Source organism: Rhinichthys klamathensis, unplaced genomic scaffold (assembly GCF_029890125.1).
Source record: "Rhinichthys klamathensis goyatoka isolate OS25496 unplaced genomic scaffold, OSU_Roscu_1.1 h1tg000092l_1, whole genome shotgun sequence".
NCBI classification, from domain to species: Eukaryota; Metazoa; Chordata; class Actinopteri; order Cypriniformes; family Leuciscidae; genus Rhinichthys; species Rhinichthys klamathensis.
In genome coordinates this window covers 3,202,192-3,224,214 of record NW_026606631.1, presented here as the reverse complement: position 1 = coordinate 3,224,214, position 22,023 = coordinate 3,202,192, and the positions used below count along the sequence as shown (strand labels likewise).

Below are 22,023 nucleotides of genomic sequence, written 5' to 3'. Positions count from 1 at the left end.
GTCTTTAGCCTCTGGCCAAAAAATCCTAAATCTCTCGTCTCAGGGGGATATGAGGGTGGAAAGCACGATAATTTGAAAATACTACAGGTTTTCTACTAATACAAAGCTTAATGCTAAATCCTGAAGTATCCCTTTAACATGCCTTACCCAAAAAGCCTTGCCGTGTAACATCAAACCTAGTGGGTAAGGCATATGAGGCAGCAGGTCAGGCTGGTGCTTCCCTGCACACCAGGTGTTAATAATAAATACTATTTATTATTATATTATTATAATACATATTTTGACACACAGTATGTCACTGATATATATGTCAGAGTCTTAGTATGGATTTTACATTTAAAATTAAATGTATGTAAAATGTATATTTGATAAATATATGGGAAATAAATGTAATTTAAGAAAAACGTGTATTTTGAATATATGTTACTTATTGTCAGGTGAGGTACGTGGTACAGGGACGTGAGGAGGACTCAAGGATGCAGAGGTTAATGATCTTTTTTATACGACTTCAAAAATAAACAAAATAAAACAAACAAAAAAATACACCCAAGGGGAAACACAGTCAGAGTATAGCAAAGCACGGCATGACAGTACAGAACAGTACACTGCAACATCTACCGGGAAAACGTCCACAACAGGAAACAGGACTGAGGCCTTGTCCACACTAATACGTTTTCGTTTGAAAACACATCTTTTTCTCTCCGTTATGGCCTTCCATCCTGTCATAGATCACTCATCAGTGTCTCGCTCTGGTCATCGAAGAACTCCCTCTCCTGAATATTGAACTACATATCCCATCTGTCCCGTTGTCTGTCTGAACCTCTCTCCTAATCACCTGCACAGGTGCAGCCACTTCTCCCCTCTATGTAAGCTGCTCTCTCTCTATGCTCAGTGCGAGGTCTTGCATCTGCCACGTTAAAACTCTTCTGTGTATTCTACGTTCCCTGGATTTCCCTGGTTTCTCGACTCTAGCCTGTCTCCCTGGTCTCCGTGTGTCTGCTGCCTGCCCCGACCTCTGCCTGGTATCGTTTCTGAGTTTGGACTGCCCTTTTCCCCTGTTATTCACTGAGTTTGCTCTGTGTGCTTCTCTGTTAAATAAAATCACTGCAAATGGATCTGCACGACTCTGCCTCTCCCTCACAGAAGACCTCGCCACCACAGGATCCAGCAGTCTTGCAACAACTAACTTCTGATGTCTCCAATCAAGCGTCTGTTCTGATCGTTCATCAACAACAGCTGGAGAAGCTAACCACACTTACCGAGGAGTTGGTGAAATCCATGCGGGCCCTCACGACACAAACCGCCGATCCTGTTCAACCCGCGGCACCCCCAGTTCAGCCATCAACCATCGTGAGTACTCCATCAAATAATCCACGTTTGTCTCATCCTGATAAGTATGATGGTTCAGCTGGAGCATGTAAAGGATTTCTGCTTCAATGCACACTGTTCATCAAACAACAACCCAGCCTTTTCCCTGACGACGACAGCCGCGTGTCTTTTATCTGTTCGCTTCTAACTGGAAGAGCTCTGGAATGGGTCACCGCGCTCTGGACGGGAGGTAATCTCACTTTTCCCTCCTACGATCATTTTCTCGCCCAATTTAGAGAGGTTTTTGAGCACCCTGCCAGTGGGAAGGAACCGGGCGAGTTGCTTCTGTCGATACGTCAGGGAGGATCATCCGCGGCGGATTACTCTCTAACCTTCCGCACTCTCGCCGCGCAAACAAGCTGGGGCGACGATCCTTTGAAATTACTGTACCGTCAAGGTCTCAACCCCGATCTGCAAGGGGAACTGGCATGCCGGGATGAGGACAGAACCCTCAGTCAGCTGATAGAGGTAACCATTCGCCTGGATAATTTGATGCGAGCCCGACGAGCACCCCTTAAGCACCGAGTAACTGCACATCCCTCCGCGGGTCTGGAATCTGAACCTATGCAGATTGGTTTCACTCGTCTCACCCCCGAAGAGAGAGAGAGACGAGTACGCAATCGTCTGTGCTTGTACTGTGCCCAATCCGGCCACAGGAGGGCGACCTGCCCCAACCGACCCACTGATCGGGACCCCACTGCGGTGAGTTTCAGTTCTCATATCTCTAAGTCTCTTGTATTAGCTGTCACTCTTCACTTTAACGACAAGTTCATTGAAACGTGTGCTTTAATTGACTCAGGAGCTGCAGGGAATTTTATTGATTTGAGCTTTGCTAAAGATAACAAACTCTCTCTCGTTCCATGTGATTCCCGGGTGGCAGTGGCGGCGATAGACGGACGTCCATTGGGTTCTGGCAAGGTTCAGTTCATCACTCAAGAAGTCACGTTGATCACGGACGTTCAGCACACAGAGAACATTCACTTCTTCACCATTGACTCACCTCACCATCCCCTCATACTGGGCCTTCCCTGGTTAGAACAACACAACCCGTCCATCTCGTGGTCCGACAAGCAGATTACTCAGTGGTCCGAAGCCTGTCTGAAGAGATGCCTTAACACTCCTATCAGTAACATTCCATGAAGCTCCCAATCTGAAAATCCTGATCTCCAAGGGGTACCCGCTGTGTATCATGATCTCTCCCTGGCTTTCAGCGAGGACAAGGCATCCCAACTACCTCCTCACAGATCCAGTGACTGCGCCATTGATTTAATCCCAGGTGCCACCCTCCCGCGGAGAAGAGTATACCCTTTATCTCAGCCAGAGTCCGACGCCATGAGATCTTATATTGATGAGCAGCTCTCCAAGGGCTTTATCACTACCTCCACTTCTCCGGCTTCGGCCGGTTTCTTTTTCGTGAAGAAGAAGGACGGTGGGCTTCGACCCTGCATAGATTATCGCGGTCTCAACGAAATCACGGTCAAGTTTCGCTATCCTCTGCCCCTGGTTCCGGCCGCCCTGGAACAACTCCGCACCGCCAAATTCTTCACAAAGTTAGACTTGCGCAATGCGTACAATTTGATCCGTATAAGAAGAGGTGATGATGGGAAAACCGCTTTCTCTACAACGACGGGGCACTATGAGTACCGGGTCATGCCGTTCGGCCTTTCCAACAGTCCGTCAGTGTTCCAGGCCTTTTTGAATGAGATTTTCCGCGACATGCTCAACCAGAGGGTAATCGTATACATTGATGACATCTTGATCTTCTCTGACACTCTTGAATCTCATGTACGGGATGTGCGAGCAGTTCTCCAACGTCTCATCAAGAACCGTCTGTATGCCAAGGTGCAAAAATGTGAATTTCATCAAACTCAGATCACCTTTTTGGGGTACATCATCAGTGCGGAGGCAGTTACCATGGATGACAGCAAGGTCCGATCTGTAGTTAACTGGCCACAACCCACCACCGTTAAAGAGATGCAACGTTTTCTGGGCTTTGCTAATTTCTACAGGCGGTTCATCCGAAATTTCAGCATCACCGCAGCCCCACTCACATCTCTCCTAAGAGGAGGGGGACATCGGTTGAGATGGTCACCTGAGAGTTTATCTGCCTTCAATCAGCTAAAGGAGAAATTCACCACCGCTCCTATCCTTCACCATCCTGATTCCGAGCGTGAGTTCTTTGTGGAAGTGGACGCCTCCAGCACGGGCATCGGTGCCATTCTTTCTCAGCGGCATGGAGACCCTGCTAAGATGTTTCCCTGTGCCTATTATTCCCGAAAGCTCTCCTCTGCTGAACGAAATTACGACGTGGGCGACAGGGAACTTCTGGCCATGAAGGCAGCACTAGAAGAGTGGCGACACTGGCTAGAGGGAGCTCGTCTGCCGTTCACCGTGCTCACGGACCATCGTAATCTGGAATACATCAGATCAGCCAAACGTCTAAATTCCAGACAAGCCAGATGGTCCCTCTTTTTCTCCAGGTTTGATTTCAAGATAACCTACCGTCCTGGCTCTAAGAATGGTAAAGCAGACGCCCTGTCCCGCCAGTTCGATAACTCACCTGTTCCTCCAACATCCGAGCCCATCCTGCCTTCGTCTCTCATTGTCGCCCCTGTTCAGTGGGACATAATGACCGAGATCTCCGCTGCTCTGAGGGAGAGTCCACCGCCTGTCGAGTGTCCTCCCAATCTCACCTTTGTACCACAATGCCTCCGCACCCGAGTCTTACAATGGGTACATAACATTCCCAGTTCTGGACACCCAGGGATTTCTGCGACCACACATCTAGTCTCCAACCGCTTTTGGTGGCCTTCGCTCCAGGCTGATGTGATTTCCTTCGTTCAGCAATGTTCCACATGTAATATCGTCAAATCCTCTCATCTGAAGCCAGCTGGTCTTCTTCAGCCCCTGCCCATACCACGGCGACCATGGTCCCACATCGCGGTCGACTTTGTTACTGATCTGCCTCCCAGCCAGGGTTACACTACCATTCTCTCAGTGGTCGACCGTTTCTCGAAGGCCTGCAGGTTTATTCCCTTGGTCGGGTTACCCACAGCGTTACAGACAGCTGAGGCCCTGCTACAACATGTTTTTCGCTTGTACGGTTTACCAGAGGACATCATCTCTGACAGAGGTCCCCAATTTACCTCCCGGGTTTGGCGGTCATTGTGTGAACAACTCAACATCAACGTCAGTTTGACTTCTGGCTATCATCCCCAGGCCAACGGACAGGTGGAGAGGTTGAATCAGGAGCTCACACGCTTTCTACGCACCTACTGCCACCAAAACCAGCAGGACTGGAGTCGCTTCCTCGTCTGGGCTGAGTACGCCCAGAATTCCCTGCGCAAGCCCTCGACTGGTCTTACTCCTTTCCAGTGTGTGTTAGGTTTCCAGCCTCCATTATTTCCCTGGTCAGGTGAGCCCTCTGATCTTCCCACAGTTGACGCCTGGTTACAGAGGAGCGAGGAGACGTGGAACAACGCTCATGTCCACCTTCAGCGGGCCGTGCGCAGAGTCAGAGGCAGGGTGTTGCAGTATCTCATTGACTGGGAGGGGTTTGGTCCTGAGGAGAGATCCTGGGTAACTTCTCAGGACATCCTGGATCCTGCTCTCATCACCACTTTCCATCAGAACCATCCGGAGAGGCCAGCCCCTAGACCCCGTGGAAAACCCCGTCGGAGCACTGGTTCTCGCTTCGGGAGCCGCTCGCAGGAGGGGGGCTCTGTCATAGATCACTCATCAGTGTCTCGCTCTGGTCATCGAAGAACTCCCTCTCCTGAATATTGAACTACATATCCCATCTGTCCCGTTGTCTGTCTGAACCTCTCTCCTAATCACCTGCACAGGTGCAGCCACTTCTCCCCTCTATGTAAGCTGCTCTCTCTCTATGCTCAGTGCGAGGTCTTGCATCTGCCACGTTAAAACTCTTCTGTGTATTCTACGTTCCCTGGATTTCCCTGGTTTCTCGACTCTAGCCTGTCTCCCTGGTCTCCGTGTGTCTGCTGCCTGCCCCGACCTCTGCCTGGTATCGTTTCTGAGTTTGGACTGCCCTTTTCCCCTGTTATTCACTGAGTTTGCTCTGTGTGCTTCTCTGTTAAATAAAATCACTGCAAATGGATCTGCACGACTCTGCCTCTCCCTCACACATCCACACTGAGACAATGTTTTATTAGTGAAAACGCTCTCCAAAGTGGATAAATTTGAAAACGCCATTTTTGCGTTGTAGTGTGGCCTGTCAAAGCGGAGGTATTTAAAAACAATGACGTAAGTTTAGTCATGTGACGCATATTGTACCAATAGATATTCATGTTTATATCGGTATTGTGCCTGTCATGTGCTATTCACTTTCACACTGTTGCTAAAATACTTTACACACTCTTCATATCACAGTCATGCAAAGATGACAGAAAATTTACTCACATTTGCTGTCCTGCGGCAATTCATGAGAGCAGTTGCATTTTAGACCAAACATATGGTGACTGAGTGCGACCTGGACGCATCAGTGAAAGGATTTTTTTATTTAGCTAAATAAAATTATCCTGCCAGAAGAATTTCACGATAACTTTATCATTTATTTTCAGGCATTTTCCAAAAGTTTCTCATCCACACTGAAACGTCGGAAAACGCTAAAATGGACGGAGAGTGTTTTTAAACCAAAACGCAGTTTTAAAATGAATCCGGATCAATGGCTTGAGAACACAAGGAGAATAACCCCAGTAACCCGGCTTAACCCCAGGTTGCTCCTGTTTGATTAACCAATACTAAAAATATACAGAAGGTCAGTGTCAGGTCTTCAAATATCAGAGAATCTTCATCTCCTAGTGTAAAAACATGGCAATAATGATAGGAAGTTTTTGCATGTCATTGATCCATAAATTGCTGGCATCAAAACTCACTGGTGTAATTGTACTTTATCAAGGGATCATAACAAATCCAGATAACTATTCAAACCCGTTTTACAATTGTAAATTTACAGCCGAAAAAAAATCTAAACAAAAACATATATAAAAACATTCCTCAGCCCACTAATATATAATTTGAGTGAAAACAGAATCCCCAAATTTGTCCATTAAATAAGGGAATATTTAAACCTATATATATAATAAATATAATTATCAAGAGTTTAGATACTTTTTCCAAATTATTATTCATTTTTATTTCTGCTGAGAAACATCTCGGTTATGTATGGTAACCCTCGTTCCCCGAGGATGGAACGGAAACGTACGTCAGAGATGAACTTACGGATAGGGATCTCGCTGAGAGACCAATCCACTTCGAGTGTAAACTAAATGAGCCAATGCACATTTGCAGGCGATAATTGCACCAGCTGCTGTGCATCGCGGCGCAAGCATAATTGTTTTTCCGCTGAGGAGCCAGACTTGTGACTCAGCCATACAGCGGAAGCTCAGCAACTGTGGGGACGGGACGTACGTCTCTGTTCCCTCCTCGGGGAACGAGGGTTACCATACGCAATCCAGACTTCCCCTTCGTCAGTCACTCTCTACGTATGTCATAGATGAACTGACGGATGGCGATATCTACCAACACGCCACTGCTGGTGGCCCTTCCATTGCTCTGCTTGAGTCTCCTGGCCTGACCACAGTGTTGGGCAGAAAGTAGGAGCTCTAAGCAAAGAAGGTCAGTCACTGTTTTTACGCAAGACCCACTCAGTGTGACTTATTGGATAACGCTGGGAAAGCGTGCCCTTGGAGAAGCCACATCCTACCCCAGAGGGAGGTACTGTGGCGGTTCCACATGTGGACTAGCCGAGCAGGGTACTGCAACATATGCCAGTCTCTGGGGTGGTTCCAGCCTAGTTATAGGGGGAAAAGAACACCAGCAGAGACAACAGAGCGGACTCTGTCGAGGGAAAGACAAGGGCTTGTCCGCAGAGGAGCTGATCGTGGAAGAATACACATAAGAGGTCGCCCCAGGGGCTGCTACATATTGACAGCCAGCCTAGCACAGGTTCCACAATGCATACGAGTGTAGGTCTGGTGTCAGATGCTCCGCAACGTCTGACTGCCGCAGGGGTGATGGAGAAACTCAACAGGGTTAGCCACTTCTGGATCAAATAGACGCACGTATCCGTTTCAAGCTGACACTAAGAATGGGTCATTTGCGCTACTGGCCACTGGGGGCGAGTACACGGGAAGATACTGGCTCTACACGGAGGCTATTAAATCTAGCAAACGTGTTGGGTGTCGCCCAGCCCGCAGCTCTACAAATATCTGTCAGCGAGGGGCTTTGAGCCAGCGCCCAGGAGGAAGCAACACTTCTAGTTGAGTGTGCTCGCAACCTGAATGGGCAAGGCATGTCGTGGGACTGATACGCCAAGACAATAGCATCCACTATCCAGTGGGCTAACCTCTGCTTGGAGACAGCCTTTCCCTTCTGCTGGCCTCCATAACAGACAAAGAGCTGGCCTGAGGTCCTAAAGCTTTGCGTTCTGTCCACGAATAACTGCAAGGAGCAGACGGGACAGAGAAAAGCCAGGGCTGGGTCTGCCTCCTCCAAAGGCAGCGCTAAAGCTTTGCGTTCTGTCCACGAATAACCGCAAGGAGCGGACGGGACAGAGAAAAGTCAGGGCTGGGTCTGCCTCCTCTGAAGGCAGCATTTGCAGGTTCACTTCCTGATCCATGAAGAGAGTGGTAGGAACCTTGGGCACGTATGCAGGCCGGGGTCTCAGGACAAAGTGAGAGTTGGCCGGCCAGAATTCTAGGCATGATTCGTGCCTAGAAAATGCTTGCAGGACCCCTACCCTCTTGATGGAAGCCAGAGCAGTCAGGAGCAGTCTTCAGTGACATGATCTTTAGCTCAGCTGATTGCAGTGGTTCAAAGGGAGGTCTCTGCAGTGCGCTGAGCACCAGAGACAGGTCCCAAGAGGGTATAGAGGGGGGGCGAGGCGGATTCAGTCTCCTCACTCCCCTCAGGAAACTGACGATCAGGTCATGCTTTCCCAACGACTTACCTTCAACTGCATCGTGATGTGCGGTAATAGCAGCAACATACACTTGAAGGGGGGAGGGAGACAGCCTTCGCTCCAACCCATCTTGCAGGAAAGAAAGCACGACTCTGATCGGACATCTTCGGGGGTCTTCCTGGTGGAAGCCAGCGCTTTGGTCTGGTAGACCTGCAGGAACGCCATAGCATGCAGGGCGGAGCATGCAGCTTCTCCACAGGCTGAGTAAGCCTTGTCCGCAAGAGTGGATGGGAGGGGAGACACAGATTACCCCGCCAGGAGGTAGCGGTCTTGGGACACAGCTGCATCGCCATAGAGCGCTCCACCGGGGGGATCTACACGTAGCCCTTAGCTGCTCCGCCATCGAGGGTAGTGAGGGAGGAAAAGGCACCAGAACGGTTTCGGGCAGAAAAAGGTGCCGTCCATGCTCTGGTAACCTCATCATGCACTTCTGGAAAGAAAGGCACGGGGGCGGGGCGTTGAGAACCAGCACGGATACTAATCATCCAGCCGCGAAGGTTCGGGACACGGTGGAGGGTTCCCCTCGAGCCAGACACTTGTGACGACCCGGGAAAGCATAGCCGTGAGCTCTGGGTTTGACTCAAGCAACGCTGCCACACCCGAAGGCTATTAACCGAAGTAGGCTTCTTCTGGCCAGAAGAAGCACTAGATCGGGGAATAAGCAAAGGGGCAAAACCCCTTTTCGAGGTATTGGAGTCTCGACCGTAATGCTCCGATGGTCATGTTCCCGCAATGGGAACATGAGTCATCCATGAACGCAATTTCAGCGTATCTACAGCCTAAGCACGTGATACAGCGATCATGACCGTCAGCCGGAGTCAAACATTGACCGCATCCAGAAACACACGATCTGAATGACATCTTGAAAAAGACGCAGGGTCAGATCGTGTTAGCTCTTTTAGGAAGTTGCTCTCTCTGGTGCTGAAGCGCTCCGGGAGATGGCCGCGGCTACACAACAGGGCGATAGTGCAAGCCTGTGTGAGCACTCACTCTCTTGGCACGCAACAACTGAAACCAACAGCTGAATAAACAGCAATCTCATTGAAGGCGCACTCGGAGAGATCGCTAACAGCACTGCTCGCACTGCTTCCCAAAGAGAGACTCGTCCAGCAAACACTCAGAAATCGATCCTTGTATAGCAGAAACAGCATTCACTGTCTGGCTCCGAAGCAAAAGACAAAGATGCGACGCACCTTCTGCTAATTATATGCTCACGCCGCAATGAACAGCAGCTGGTGCAATTATCACATGCCAATGTGCATTGGTTTAGTTTACACTCAAAGTGGATTGGTCTCTCAGCGAGATCCCCATCCGTCAGTTCATCTCTGGCATACGTAGAGTGACTGACGAAGGGGAACATGTATCATGACAATTACATTTGTAGACACTATTGGTAACTTAATTTACATCTTGACCATTTTTTAAAATGAATTATTATGCAGATTTAAAAAGTAGAACTACTTTTGGTAACTTGGCCCTCCATTGTCCAAACTCATTAATATTGAATAGTTTATTTTTAATTAAAATAATAACAAATAAAAGTATTAAGAATCATTATATGTTGTTTGCATGACTTAAATAATTGCCACATTTTACAATTTCTTTCTTTATTCTCTTTTTCCTCAACTTTAAACTATAATCTTGATCAATGTCATGACTAGTTTATTTAACCAGCATAATTGGTTATCTCAATCTATTACCGAAGTTGAAAAAAAAAACTAAAAAAGCTAAATAATTAACGTATGTATCAATTGTAAATTAATTTGTCACAACAAGTAGTTATTTCATGTATCAAACATTACAATGACAAAATATATTTCTCAAACATAGACAAAACTGTGTTGGCAAAAATGAACAATTGTTGCTAGTCAAATAACTTTTAGACAGGAATGAACACTTCACCGGGCAGTGCCACAAATCTGTCTGACCTTAGAATTTATGGCATGACCTGAGAGCAATTGAAAAAGTTATGTAGTCTTCGGAGTCATCTCTTACCCTGAAGACCTCAATTCTTGTCTCATCAGGGAAGAGAATGTTTTCCTCTTGCTCTCAGGGTCCTATAAAGGCCATTTGTCAAACTCCAGGGGGCTTGTCATTAGCCTCTCTCAAAGTAAATTACATCCAGCCACTCTCTAATAAAGAGCTGATTGATAGCATCCAATTGAGATGGTATATCTTTTTGCAGGACATCCTATCTCAGTACTCAACAACATTTACCTGAATTTATCCATATGTAAGTGGAGAATAATATCTGGACAGTCACAACCAAGATGGCGTACATAACCAGCCAGCCCATATCTTCATGGGGGTCCCCCAGGGTTATGTTCTGGGCCCTATTCTATTCTCTGCACATCTAAAAATGGCTGGCTCCAAATCAAAATTGCATTTTGATTGCATTGTTTTTCACATACCCATGTAAAACATGAGGTGATTTCTAGGGTATTGCTAAGTGGTCACTAAGAGGATATGGGTGGTTGTTAGGTAGTTACTTATTTGCCAAATAAAACTGTAAAACCACAAGACTGGCTTATGTGTGTTCTTGTGTATTTGAGAGGGAAGGACTGTGTAAGTGGGAGACAACAGGAATGTGGGTAATGGCTTGAAACTTTCTGTGTTTGTGTGTGTGAGGGAGTGCAGAACTCTGCATTCCCATGGTGAGTCATAGGTCAACACATAGTCCTGTAAGATGACAGGGCAAATTTCCTGTGATTATTAGCATTTTCTTTTTTATCTGTTAGTGGAGACAAGCAAAAAAGAGAAAGGTTGATTGAGAAATACATGGTAAGCCTCTGCCCTAACACTTACTAAAACCCCAGCACCACTAGCTCAAAATGCTCCATAACAATTCTTCAAAGGTGCTATTAGCTAATATCACACATACAATGTTCCCACTAACTGACAGATATCACTGAAAAAGGTGTCCAGGGAAATTTTAGTGGACTGCATGTTCTTTCAGGGATGGTTCGTTGTCTAAACTCTAGACTAAGTTCGCTGAATAGTCCTCTCTATGGAGTTCCATCTTGAAATGATTAAATGACTCACTCATACAGAGAGTAACATTTTTTGAATGAATCATTGGGTTCTAATGTCTCACTCATAAGACAGTCACTTGTTGCCACTTTGCGTAACAATGTAACCTGCAAAGTCCTGCAGAAAATCCTCACCACAAAAGACAATCCAATTTGAGAACTATTATATAGTAGGCGATAAAACTATGTGAGAAAAGTAGTATACCCGAATTCATAGTATTCATAAAACACTAGGCGAAAAGTACCCGACTACCCGGGGTGACCTACTACTTCTGCAAGATTCTGAAGTGTGCATCCAGTGGATACTTTACTATCCCATGAGGTCACGAGAGTTGTGAATAGCAACTGATGCTGTACTGTAAGTCGCATGATGAATGTTGTACTTCCGGATTACTTTCATACTACACACATTCATAGTATGTAGAACACTTTTTTAATGGTTGATTGATTTCCATTACACGAGAGTAGATGTTAAAACTTCATGCTGATTTGTACTCGGCTTTCGCCAAGATAAGCAACACTAAGACGTAGCTTTACAGTAAACTATGCTTCTCCATCCATTTACGCTTCTTTCCATATGGTGGTGTGACTCCCCTTCTGTCCGGCGTTAACGGCTGCAGTGTACTTGGCGCGTCAGCACACACGACGGCTGCAACTACAGTGTGGTCTCCCTAGTGGACCAGCACGACAACCGTCTGGATTGAGCCGAGTAGGGGACATCTCTAGGGTCTTCAAGTGGGCACCTTCCATCCTCAGTGTTTCGTCGACTAGCCCACGACACCTCAAGAGGGCTCGACAGTGACTCTGGCGTCCCAGAGTCACCCCCCTCCGTCCCCCACTCAACTCAGCCCAGCTTACTGACCTCTACATTCCTCCTGCTGCTGAGACCTAACCACAATCTCACAATCTCTCCGCAACCCAACCATACGCGCCAACCCGTTTGACTAAGGCTGTCGAGCCCCACTGGTGCGTTAATGCAGTTTCAGTGGCAACGGTTCCGTATGGCATACCACCTACCGCAAAGCACAAAAATTAAGTTCTTCATCAAATGTAGTACATACTCGGCTGAATGCAATTTCTGATGCAATGTTCACTTGAGGTCTGCAAAAGATTTCTTTCCTCAAAGAGTGATTTTCTGTTTCACATAACAGGACTCATATTTGAAAAATGGTCGGCGCGCCCAGCGCATGGTCTAAAAGGGTTGTCCCTATTCTCTTAATGAGTAATGGGTGTGTTTTGGGCGTAACGTGAAATAAACCAACCAGAGTCTCATCTCCCATTCCCTTTAAAAGCAAGTTGCGTTTGCGCCATGGCGGATTGCTATTTACATGACGGAATTTGCAAGCGGAAAGACTGAACGCAGGTAACGGATCTGCTCGTGCGCAAGGTTAAAGCGCAAACAGACCATGTACGGGACAAGCCGGATTCCACCAAATCTTTATGTTCACAATAATAATCTTTTACATTGTAATCCTTTCATTTTTAATATTTGGCTAGTTTGTGTGCTGCTGCGCATCCCTGTTTGTGTAATAAGGAGAATGTACGAGAGGTGTGCACCCGCCTATAGGCAAAATAAATAAATAAAAACTGTGCCATTAACTTTAGACCAGTCAATGGTCAATGGTTTTGTTGGTCAATGGCGCAGTCTATTTCAGCTGCCTCAAAATAGCAACACGCCAACAATGCACCTGAACACATCTTGTTTTTAGACCAGCATGCCCATGGACGCACAAATGGGCGCAAATGCATTTGCTTTTTTAAACAAGGTGGCGCAGGACGTGAAAATGACAACTGCGTCGGGCTGAAACTAGCAAAAAAAAAAAAAACTAGTGGAGGCAGGGATACATTGACCAGAAAGGGGGAAATCACACACTTCCCCCCCGGCAAATCGCACCCTGCTTAAAAGTATAATTAAGTATTCTAAAGGCCTGTTCACACCGGGACGAATTTCGATATTCGCCGACGTTTAACGCCTCGTGACTAAACAAAGGGTGCCAATGTGAGTGTGCACACCGACGCGAAAAACGGCACGCGTAAAAGCGACTTTTTTTTTTAATCGCCTCGGGTTCGTTTTTTTGGTTTGACGCACAGCGTCAAAAACTATCCGACCAATGAGATTGGCGCTTTTGCTCACGTGTCTGGAGCTTCTGAAGTTACAGTAAAACACAACTTGGGGGCGCTCAAACACAAAACGGTCTTGCTGAGCACACATACGTAACGGCGAAGAAGATGCGCCAAGTAGCGTCTACTACACCATAGATATCCATAATATTTTTTTACTTTTTTATACTTTCAGATCTCGTCCGCGCTGCTGGCCAATGGCCTTTATTATGGATATCTATGGTCTACACTGCCGGGAAGAAATAAGACGAGGAAGATGCGAGGCAAGATGAATGTAGAGCTGCTGGTCTCGTTGGTGTCGGGACATAAATAACTATATGACAACATGACAGCGACTACAAAATAGGACTATTTCTGTTTTACATTAAGCGCCATCTAATGTCAGGGAATGAATTTGCATGTTCACTCATCGTCAGCGAAAATCGCTTGGGTGTGAACACAAAAAACGCGTTGAAAAACGCTGACGAATAACGCGCGCCGATATTCGTCCCGGTGTGTACGGGGCTTAAGTATAAGGTTGTTGTTGTGTATAGCCTATATACTTTTTCACATAGTTTTATCTTATAAACTTACATTTACCATTGTTACATTTAAAGTATACTTAAAAGTGTAATTTTATATACTAAAAAGGGGGCCAATTTAGTCCCAAGTAGTATTGAAATAGTACACTTACAAGTATACTTCTAGTACATTGATATTTACTACATAAAGTGTAATTAAAAATATACTTAATAAAATTAACAAGAAGTATACTTATTTTTGTAAGGGGTGTTTCTCAGGCTTAAGCAAAATAATTTTCTTTTTGGTTTTTTTTAAACAATTCCTTTAATTCAAAACATCATCACAATCCTATATGGCAACTACATGTATAATAGAAACTCAAATAGAAACTTCAGATAACTTAACTGAAGGACTTTCTTCCTGATATCCACAAATTCCCCTTTCTCTGTGTGGGCTTGTGGGCCAGTGTTTAAGTGAGGGCCGGACTTGTTAAACAAGGCTCAGTAAAGTGTTGAGGTCTGCAAATGCTGAGTGCCGTTATTGTCTGGAGAGAGACCTAAACAGTCATACAGGCCTGAATGGTGCGTAGTTTACCATAGTTACCGGGTTAACAAGGCTGTTGCTTCAGTAGATGTGTTTATGTGTGTGAATGTGTCTGTGTGTGGTGAACCAGGGAGTAAATGAGACCAGAGAGGGTGTAAACATATTGATTTTGAAATCTGCTAGACACACGCTGATTAGTTTGACAATTAAAAGTGAATTGTGTAATTTTTTTTCTGCTTAAAATGTCAGATTAATATGCAGAGAAAACTATATAGAAGCTATTCGTTGGTGTATTTTCTGAAAAGTGTAAACACTGTGTGACTGTGGTGGTTCCAAAACATTGCTCTGTTTGTTTGAGCTACCTAATATAACAATGGCTGAACCAATGGCATGAGTTTGGGGCAGGGAAACTGGCTTCTCCAACCAATGGGGAAATTACAATTTCACCTTTAAAGAATGTATCAAGCAATATTCTATAAGGTGATAATAGTACAAATTAGTCTAATAATAGTCTAATAAGATAAATGAATGTTTTAGGAAATGTGTTTATATTTATGTGCGGTGCACTGGTCACCATTTCACCATTTCTAGATCATTGACAAATATAAAAACAGATTATCACTCATAAGTCGCTCATAAAAAAAGTATATTTTGAAACTTTTCGTCTGAAAACCCTGTATTTGTGTTTCTTAAAATGTGGGCATTTTGGCAAGAACATTTTTCTTTTTCTTTTTAATAATGAATATTTCCACCACAATGTCACTTCTACCACATCTCAAATTCTTTATTTGTGTTTAATAGTATTCTGTAGTGGAAATGACAGTGATAGAAATGACAATTTTAGGAATAAAATGGCTGACTCTTTGTCTTGCTGAAAGGTATTATCATATCTAGCATTTCATATCCTATATAAGTATTTATCCTAAATACACACAACTAAATAATATTTTCACACATTTGTGCATAATTTGACAAACGTGCAGCTTGATTGTTAAGGGCACACACACAAAATAATATTTCTCTTTGTTTTATTTGAAAGTTTGGGTCTGGGACAAGAGTAGAACAATTAAATTATTATTTTAATTCATTTTAAAAATAGCAAAAATAAATGAAGGAATGATGTGCCTCTGTGACAAATTTCTTTTGTTCCTCTGTGGATAAAATGCTTCATGCATAAATTAAAATGTAATGTAAATGCAAAGTTTCCAAGACAGTTTTAATGTTGACCTTCATAAAACAAAAAGACAAAAGGTGAAATCTATTGTAGTAAAAATCAACACCTGGGGCAAAAAAGTTGAAGAAACATTACCTTTCAAAAGTTTGGAGTCTCTTAAGCTCACCAAGGCTGCATTTATTTGATGAAAATGCAGAAAAAAATGTAATTGAGAGATAGTGTTACAATATAAAATGAATGTTTTCGATATTAATATACTTTAAAATGTCATTTATTCCTGTGATGGAAAAGCTGAATTTTCAGCAGTTGCTCCCCTTTTTTGATGAACAGAAAGTTCAAAAGAACAGATTTTATTTGAAATATAATCTTTTGTAACATCATAATTGCCTCTGCTGACACATTTGATCAATTTAATGTGTCCTTGCTGAATAAAAATATTAATTTCTTTCAAAAAAAACGTTTGAACGGTAGTGTAATTATGTCATCATCAAGAATGATTGATCCTGCAAGTATATGAGAAAAGCAATGGGGAGAATCAAAATGCTTCCTGAAGTTTGTTTGTAAGCATGTCTGGGAGCTTTGTTACCAATGTAAACAGAGTAAAAGAAAGGCTGAATTCTGGGTTTGGGACGGGGGTCATGTGGGGGGCTGGATTCATAGCATGGGGTGGGGGGTATCAACTTACATTTTCCCCTGGGGCGGCCACATGACCCCGAAAAAGAGGGAAAAGGAGGGGGAAAAGATGTAAGGTTATGGTCTGAGCTCTCTCAATGAGAACCACATGCAGGAAAGGGAAAAAAAGAGGAGGAGAGGAGGAGGGGACAGTGTGTGACTAAAGCCAATCTCTGAGACGAGACCGAGTGCCGCGTGGATCTCTCCTCAAAAGCTGAGCGTCCAGGGAAAGAGCGTGAGGGAGTCTTTGTGAATAAGATTCCACGGAATTCAAAACATCTCAGAAAAAAAGAAGCTCGGAGAAGAAAGAACAATGTCAAGTGCATTCATGAGACGAAACTCCAGCAAGGAAGGTTTGCAGAAACTCTTGAGGTGAGGAATTTGTATGCCAGACTTTCGCATCAAATTTAAGGTTTATAGCTGGGATCTCAGGTGTGATGATGGACATATACTTTGTTTTCATTGTTCTTTTGCAATTGCTAATGTCAGTTTTGTGGGTAATGATAGGGTTATTGTTTGAATTTAATTTTTTTTTATTCATGTAAATATGTAATGCACATATATTAAATGCCATGTTGTGTTCTTTAAGAACCTGTCATCCTGTTTTATGGGAAGATATTAACTTTTTACATTTGGGTAATGGAAATGTCTGTATTTGGTTAGTTGATATAACATTAAGATGTTAGGTTAAATTGTACATATAACGCTGTATTTTGTAGGTCCTTCAACTGGTCGTTATTTCTTAGTTTTTTTTATTTAAAAAAATCTAAATCAGCATTAAATCATGTGTCTTTAATAGTTAAATATGGGTTTTGGTGCAACAGAATTTTAAAACTATGGATAATCAATTCCTCAATTCCCTCAATTCACAAATGTCTCAATTAATATGAGCTGATCAAATTAGCTAAAACGACACGTAAATGCCAACATTGTGATTATGCTTGCTTAACAAATAGGCAAAAACAGATGTTTACACCTAAACAAGACCTGAACACGTACTAAGATTGATTTATATATATATATATTTATATATATATAGTATATAAAATCTCAGCACATTTGACTACATTCTAGCAATTTGTAACACCTTCATGCCTTGTTGTCTTTATAGAGAAATGCATGATGTGTCGTTTACTGTGGCTTTAATAAGCTGGAATTTTGTCAGGGTTCCAGATGAGAGTTTATTGTTTGTGCTGTGGGATTGTGGATAGATGACGGGACAGGAGAAGGGAGGAAGGAGAGGGTTGAGGGTACCTAATTAAAGATGTGACCTGTTGACATTCATTGTCAATGACACACATCGATATGACCGGTTATCTCTAAAGGTGTTACAAGCCAACTATAATTTAGGCAGAAAACTGTAGGTTTATTCACTGTAAACAATGAAACAATGTACTAATTTAAACACCACAAAATTCAGTGGTGAACTATCCAGCTGTTTTGCATGCACAGAAGGCGATCCTCTTTCCTTAATCTAATTAAACTGAGTTGGTCAAACTTAAATAAATTTGATAAATTACGCTATTTAAATATTTTATGTTAGACTCATTAAATACGTATTACTCCTAGTTAGATATGTTTAAGTAAAGTAACCAAAATTTAAATGTGTCATATCTATGAAGGGACTTTTTTTTAAGTGTACTAAACATAAACCTGTCTTTTCAGAATTCCCCCGAAAATTAGTCACAAAAAGCTTAGTTCACCTAAAAATGATAGTCATTGTTTACCCCTCATGTCTTTCAAAACCCGCATGATTGTCTTTCTTCCGTGGAACACAAAAGGAGTGGTTTAAAGATAAGACACAATTTGTATAAGGACAAACATAGCGTAACCTCTCAGGATGTGTACACTGTAAAAAATTATTATTGGTTTAACTAAAAAAAGTAAGTAACCTGGTTGCTTAACAAGTTAATTGAAGTGAAAATAATTGAGTTAATGCAATGAAGGAGATTAGTTTAATCAACAGAAACTCAAAATATTATGTTATGTGATCCACATAAACTATCTAAGTTGATTTGACAAAATTTGTGATAACAAATGAGGAAAACAAGTTTTCACTTCTGTACAAAAAGGATTTGAGGTGGATCAGGTGTGCTTTGTCAAACACTAACAGGTTGAATTAATGGCAGACATGGTTTATTCCCCCAAGGCTTTTCAGAGCTGCCAAAAAGCAGCTTTTTCTCACACTCGACAAGCTGCTTTATCTATTAACGGCCTACATTCATCCGAACCGCAGCGACACGTTCCGGATATGTCAATTGCAACACTGTGTATGAAGTACTTTGTATACACTTGTCAAAGTGTTTTGAAAACCATTACAAACTCTACAGATTGTACAGTACACACAGCACGTCACACTGACTCTTGCCGCAAAATCGTTTTAGATTTGGCAGGATGTACATTTTTGGTTTTGTGGTGTTGATTCTTTAATGTACAAATTTTACACTAATGTCTGTATCTTACATGAAACATCTTTCTCATTGTGGTCAAAGCCGTGACCCCCTGATCTGTGTACTTCACGTAAGCCACTCTTCTATTTACGATTCTCTGATAAGAGCTGCTGGAATGCAGAAGGCTTAGCCGTTTGACTGAAAGGGGGAATAAACTTTACCATCCCTGTGGCAGTATGCTTTTCCAAAGGTTTTAGGCAGCAGAGTAGAATAAACACTGAGGGCACTGTGTTATGTTTAGTTAAGCATTAAAGACGTATATATAGGGGGAGTGGGGTAAGATGAGCCACTAAAGTTAGGTGAGAAATGAGATAAGAGGTAAAATTCAGGTTAGTATGTATATTTTAGGATGTCAATCATTTGAAATTAGAAGGTTGTGTCCTGGGCCATAGAAATACAGAGAAACATAAACTACATGATATATGAAAAAAGCTCACTTTAAAAGTAAACTATACATTTCAAATAAAAATCTTAACAGCCATTGAGCGTCACTATTAAAATAAAAGGTTCTTTATACTGAAAAATGGTTCTTTGGATTTTTTAAATGTCCTTCACACTAAGAAAAAAAAAATATAAAAAAAAACTGGGGAAATAAAAAGTGTGAGAAACCCCTTTTTTGGAACCTTAATTTTTAAGTGCGAGTAATTTAGGAATCTATCCTCCCATTTTACAGTGTGCTAAAAAAAAAAATATATATATATTTTTAGAGCTCTCCGATAAAATGACATAATTACAGATTTTACAATTTTCATGATTCATAACGGCGCACTTTCCACAGCTTAGATCAGTGCTTTGAAATGTCTTCAGCCGTTTAGGGAACACTGGAAAACCTATGTGAGGTTTGCAGTGATGTGACCACACACTGACAGCAGGAAGATACTAACATGCCTGGGAAAATAAATCTCCTTTGCTCTTTAAATCTGTCGTTAGGATGACATCATCTGACTCACAGAGTCAATAAACCTCACAGCTGCCCTTCAATTCAGATATGAAATGAGAGAGGAAGAAAATAACAGCATCCATCATTCAAATCTCAAACAGAAGGATTTGCTTCCCTATAAACAAACACAAAACAAGGATATGCTTTTTCTTCTTCATGCTAAAAGGATTGAATTACTTTGCTGAGGCAAATGTAACATCACATGTGTTGTTCACACACTTTTTTAGGACCTTTTAGGTGAACCTGATTTCACCGAGTACAACATGTTCCTGGATCACCAACTTTGTTGATCCTGGAACAACATTCCAATCAACCAATCAGATTTGAGGGACAAGTTTACAGTTTATGTCAGGTTTAGTCTTACAACCAGGGCTAGGTGTTTCTACATCAGTGTTCACGTAGCGATATCACTCCACATTGAACTGTCCCAAAACAACATTTATTGTTTGAATTTCATAATAATCTAATTCTATGCACATTTTTTATGTGGGCACTGGGCAGAGACACATCGTTTAGAACAGTGAAATCCCTGTAAATCCCAGTAACATTTACCTGATCGCTATATTGTCTTGTCTTCTATTGAACAATGAACGACTTCCAGTTTCTGTCAGTGTAAACGGCTTATTTAACCCAAAAATTAAAGCTCTGGCTGCATTCAAATGTGCATACTTCTCTATTATATAATAGGTGAAAACCAGTATATGAAAAAGTAGTATGTCTGAATAAATTTATAAAAGGCAAAAAGTACCCAGATTGCAATTCTGGCAAGATTCTGAAGTGCAAATCCAGAGCACACTTCACTATCCCATGAAGCCACGGGAGAGCATACTCACACTGACGCTGCCAGAAATGGACTTCCAGTTGCTTAGTTGCTGGTGTAAACAGGGCTTTAAAAGGGGTAGTTTACCCAAAAAATAATTTACTCACCCTCATGTTGTTTCAAACCTTTATGCTTTTCTTTCTTCTGTGGAACATAGAAGGTATTTTGAAAAAATGACTTAAAACATGAAAAATAGGTTGTCTTGGACCCATTTGGCTTTCATTATATGGTCAAAAACAGTTTAAATATCTTCTTTTGTGTTCCACAGAACAATGAAAGTCATACATGCCTTCAATCAATGATAATGACACCCTGTCTGGAGAGCATGTATCAGACAATTGGCATTTATTGATCACTGATTTCACTTTAATAATTAAGGCTGAGAGCTGAAAAGGGAAACTCAGGTCAGAGGTCAACTTCCATGCGACCCATTTGTGACTGACCCATGTAGCTCATCCTGTGCTCTGCAAGACCAGACTTGGCTGTGGTAAATTAGGGCAGGCAACAATGGCGAAACACATTTCCCAATCCATCAAGCTTTCCAAATCCTTTCTGCCCCAGGGCACCAGGCTGTGGAAGTTTAGTCAACACATTGTCAGGGGAGGATATAAGGTGATACATGCTGAATATAAGCCAGGCTCTTTTTTGCTTTTCCCTTTCTTTCTCTCCCACTTTATTGTTTCCATTTAAATCAGAAATGGGTCTGAGAAACATTTTGTCAGTCTGTGTTTGACAATACGCTCACCATGACTGAAAATCTGTTTTCACTTCCATAACTATTGAAAGATGGTATTTCCAGACATAAAGGAAAAAGGCTACATAATCAGACTAATAGTGGTAAATAAATCTGATGTTGAATGACATCATTGGCAGGATTGACATCATTCAAGTGGCTTCTGCCAAAAAATGAAGTAATCCCGTCTGAGTGATTAACAGCCTATAATCAGAGGCACGGGAACTGTGTGTGACAGATCAGATCCTGCCATAAGCCCTTTGTGAAACTGTATGGTTGGTTTCAAGATGTAGTTGGGTTATGAGTAAACTGGTTTGTACCAGTATTGCTGAAGGCAGAGTGCCACAGGTAACTGCAGCCATGCTGATATATCTCGATTGCAAGTATAATTGGGTGATTCCGTGTCAAATCAACCAAATTTCAGAAACTTCCCAAGCTCAATTTTTAGATTTTGTTAACATTTTTGAGGAAAGACAAACAAAATGACAATTTTCACCTGAGATTTGGAGCCAAATTACAAGGGGCTATTAGTGACTTTAGAAAGATGGTAGCATAATTATTTTATTTGTACACAGAGATGACAGGTCTATTAGTAAAATGTGTTGAGTTAAGCAGTCTTTGTTGCATTATATGCCAACGGTGTATGAGAAAAAGCACTTGTGTTTTTGCCTGTAATTTGCCTGCCTATAA

At 42.6% G+C, this 22,023-nt stretch overlaps 1 protein-coding gene across 1 annotated transcript in view; it reads left to right on the top strand.

The window, feature by feature from the left end:
* Positions 1–16,558: 16,558 nt before the first annotated feature.
* Positions 16,559–22,023, top strand: part of lsp1a (lymphocyte specific protein 1 a) — a 50,324-nt gene continuing 44,859 nt past the window's right edge. The window contains 1 exon segment of the mRNA XM_056252136.1: positions 16,559–16,762. Coding sequence (XP_056108111.1) covers positions 16,704–16,762 — 59 coding nt within the window. The 5' untranslated portion in view covers positions 16,559–16,703.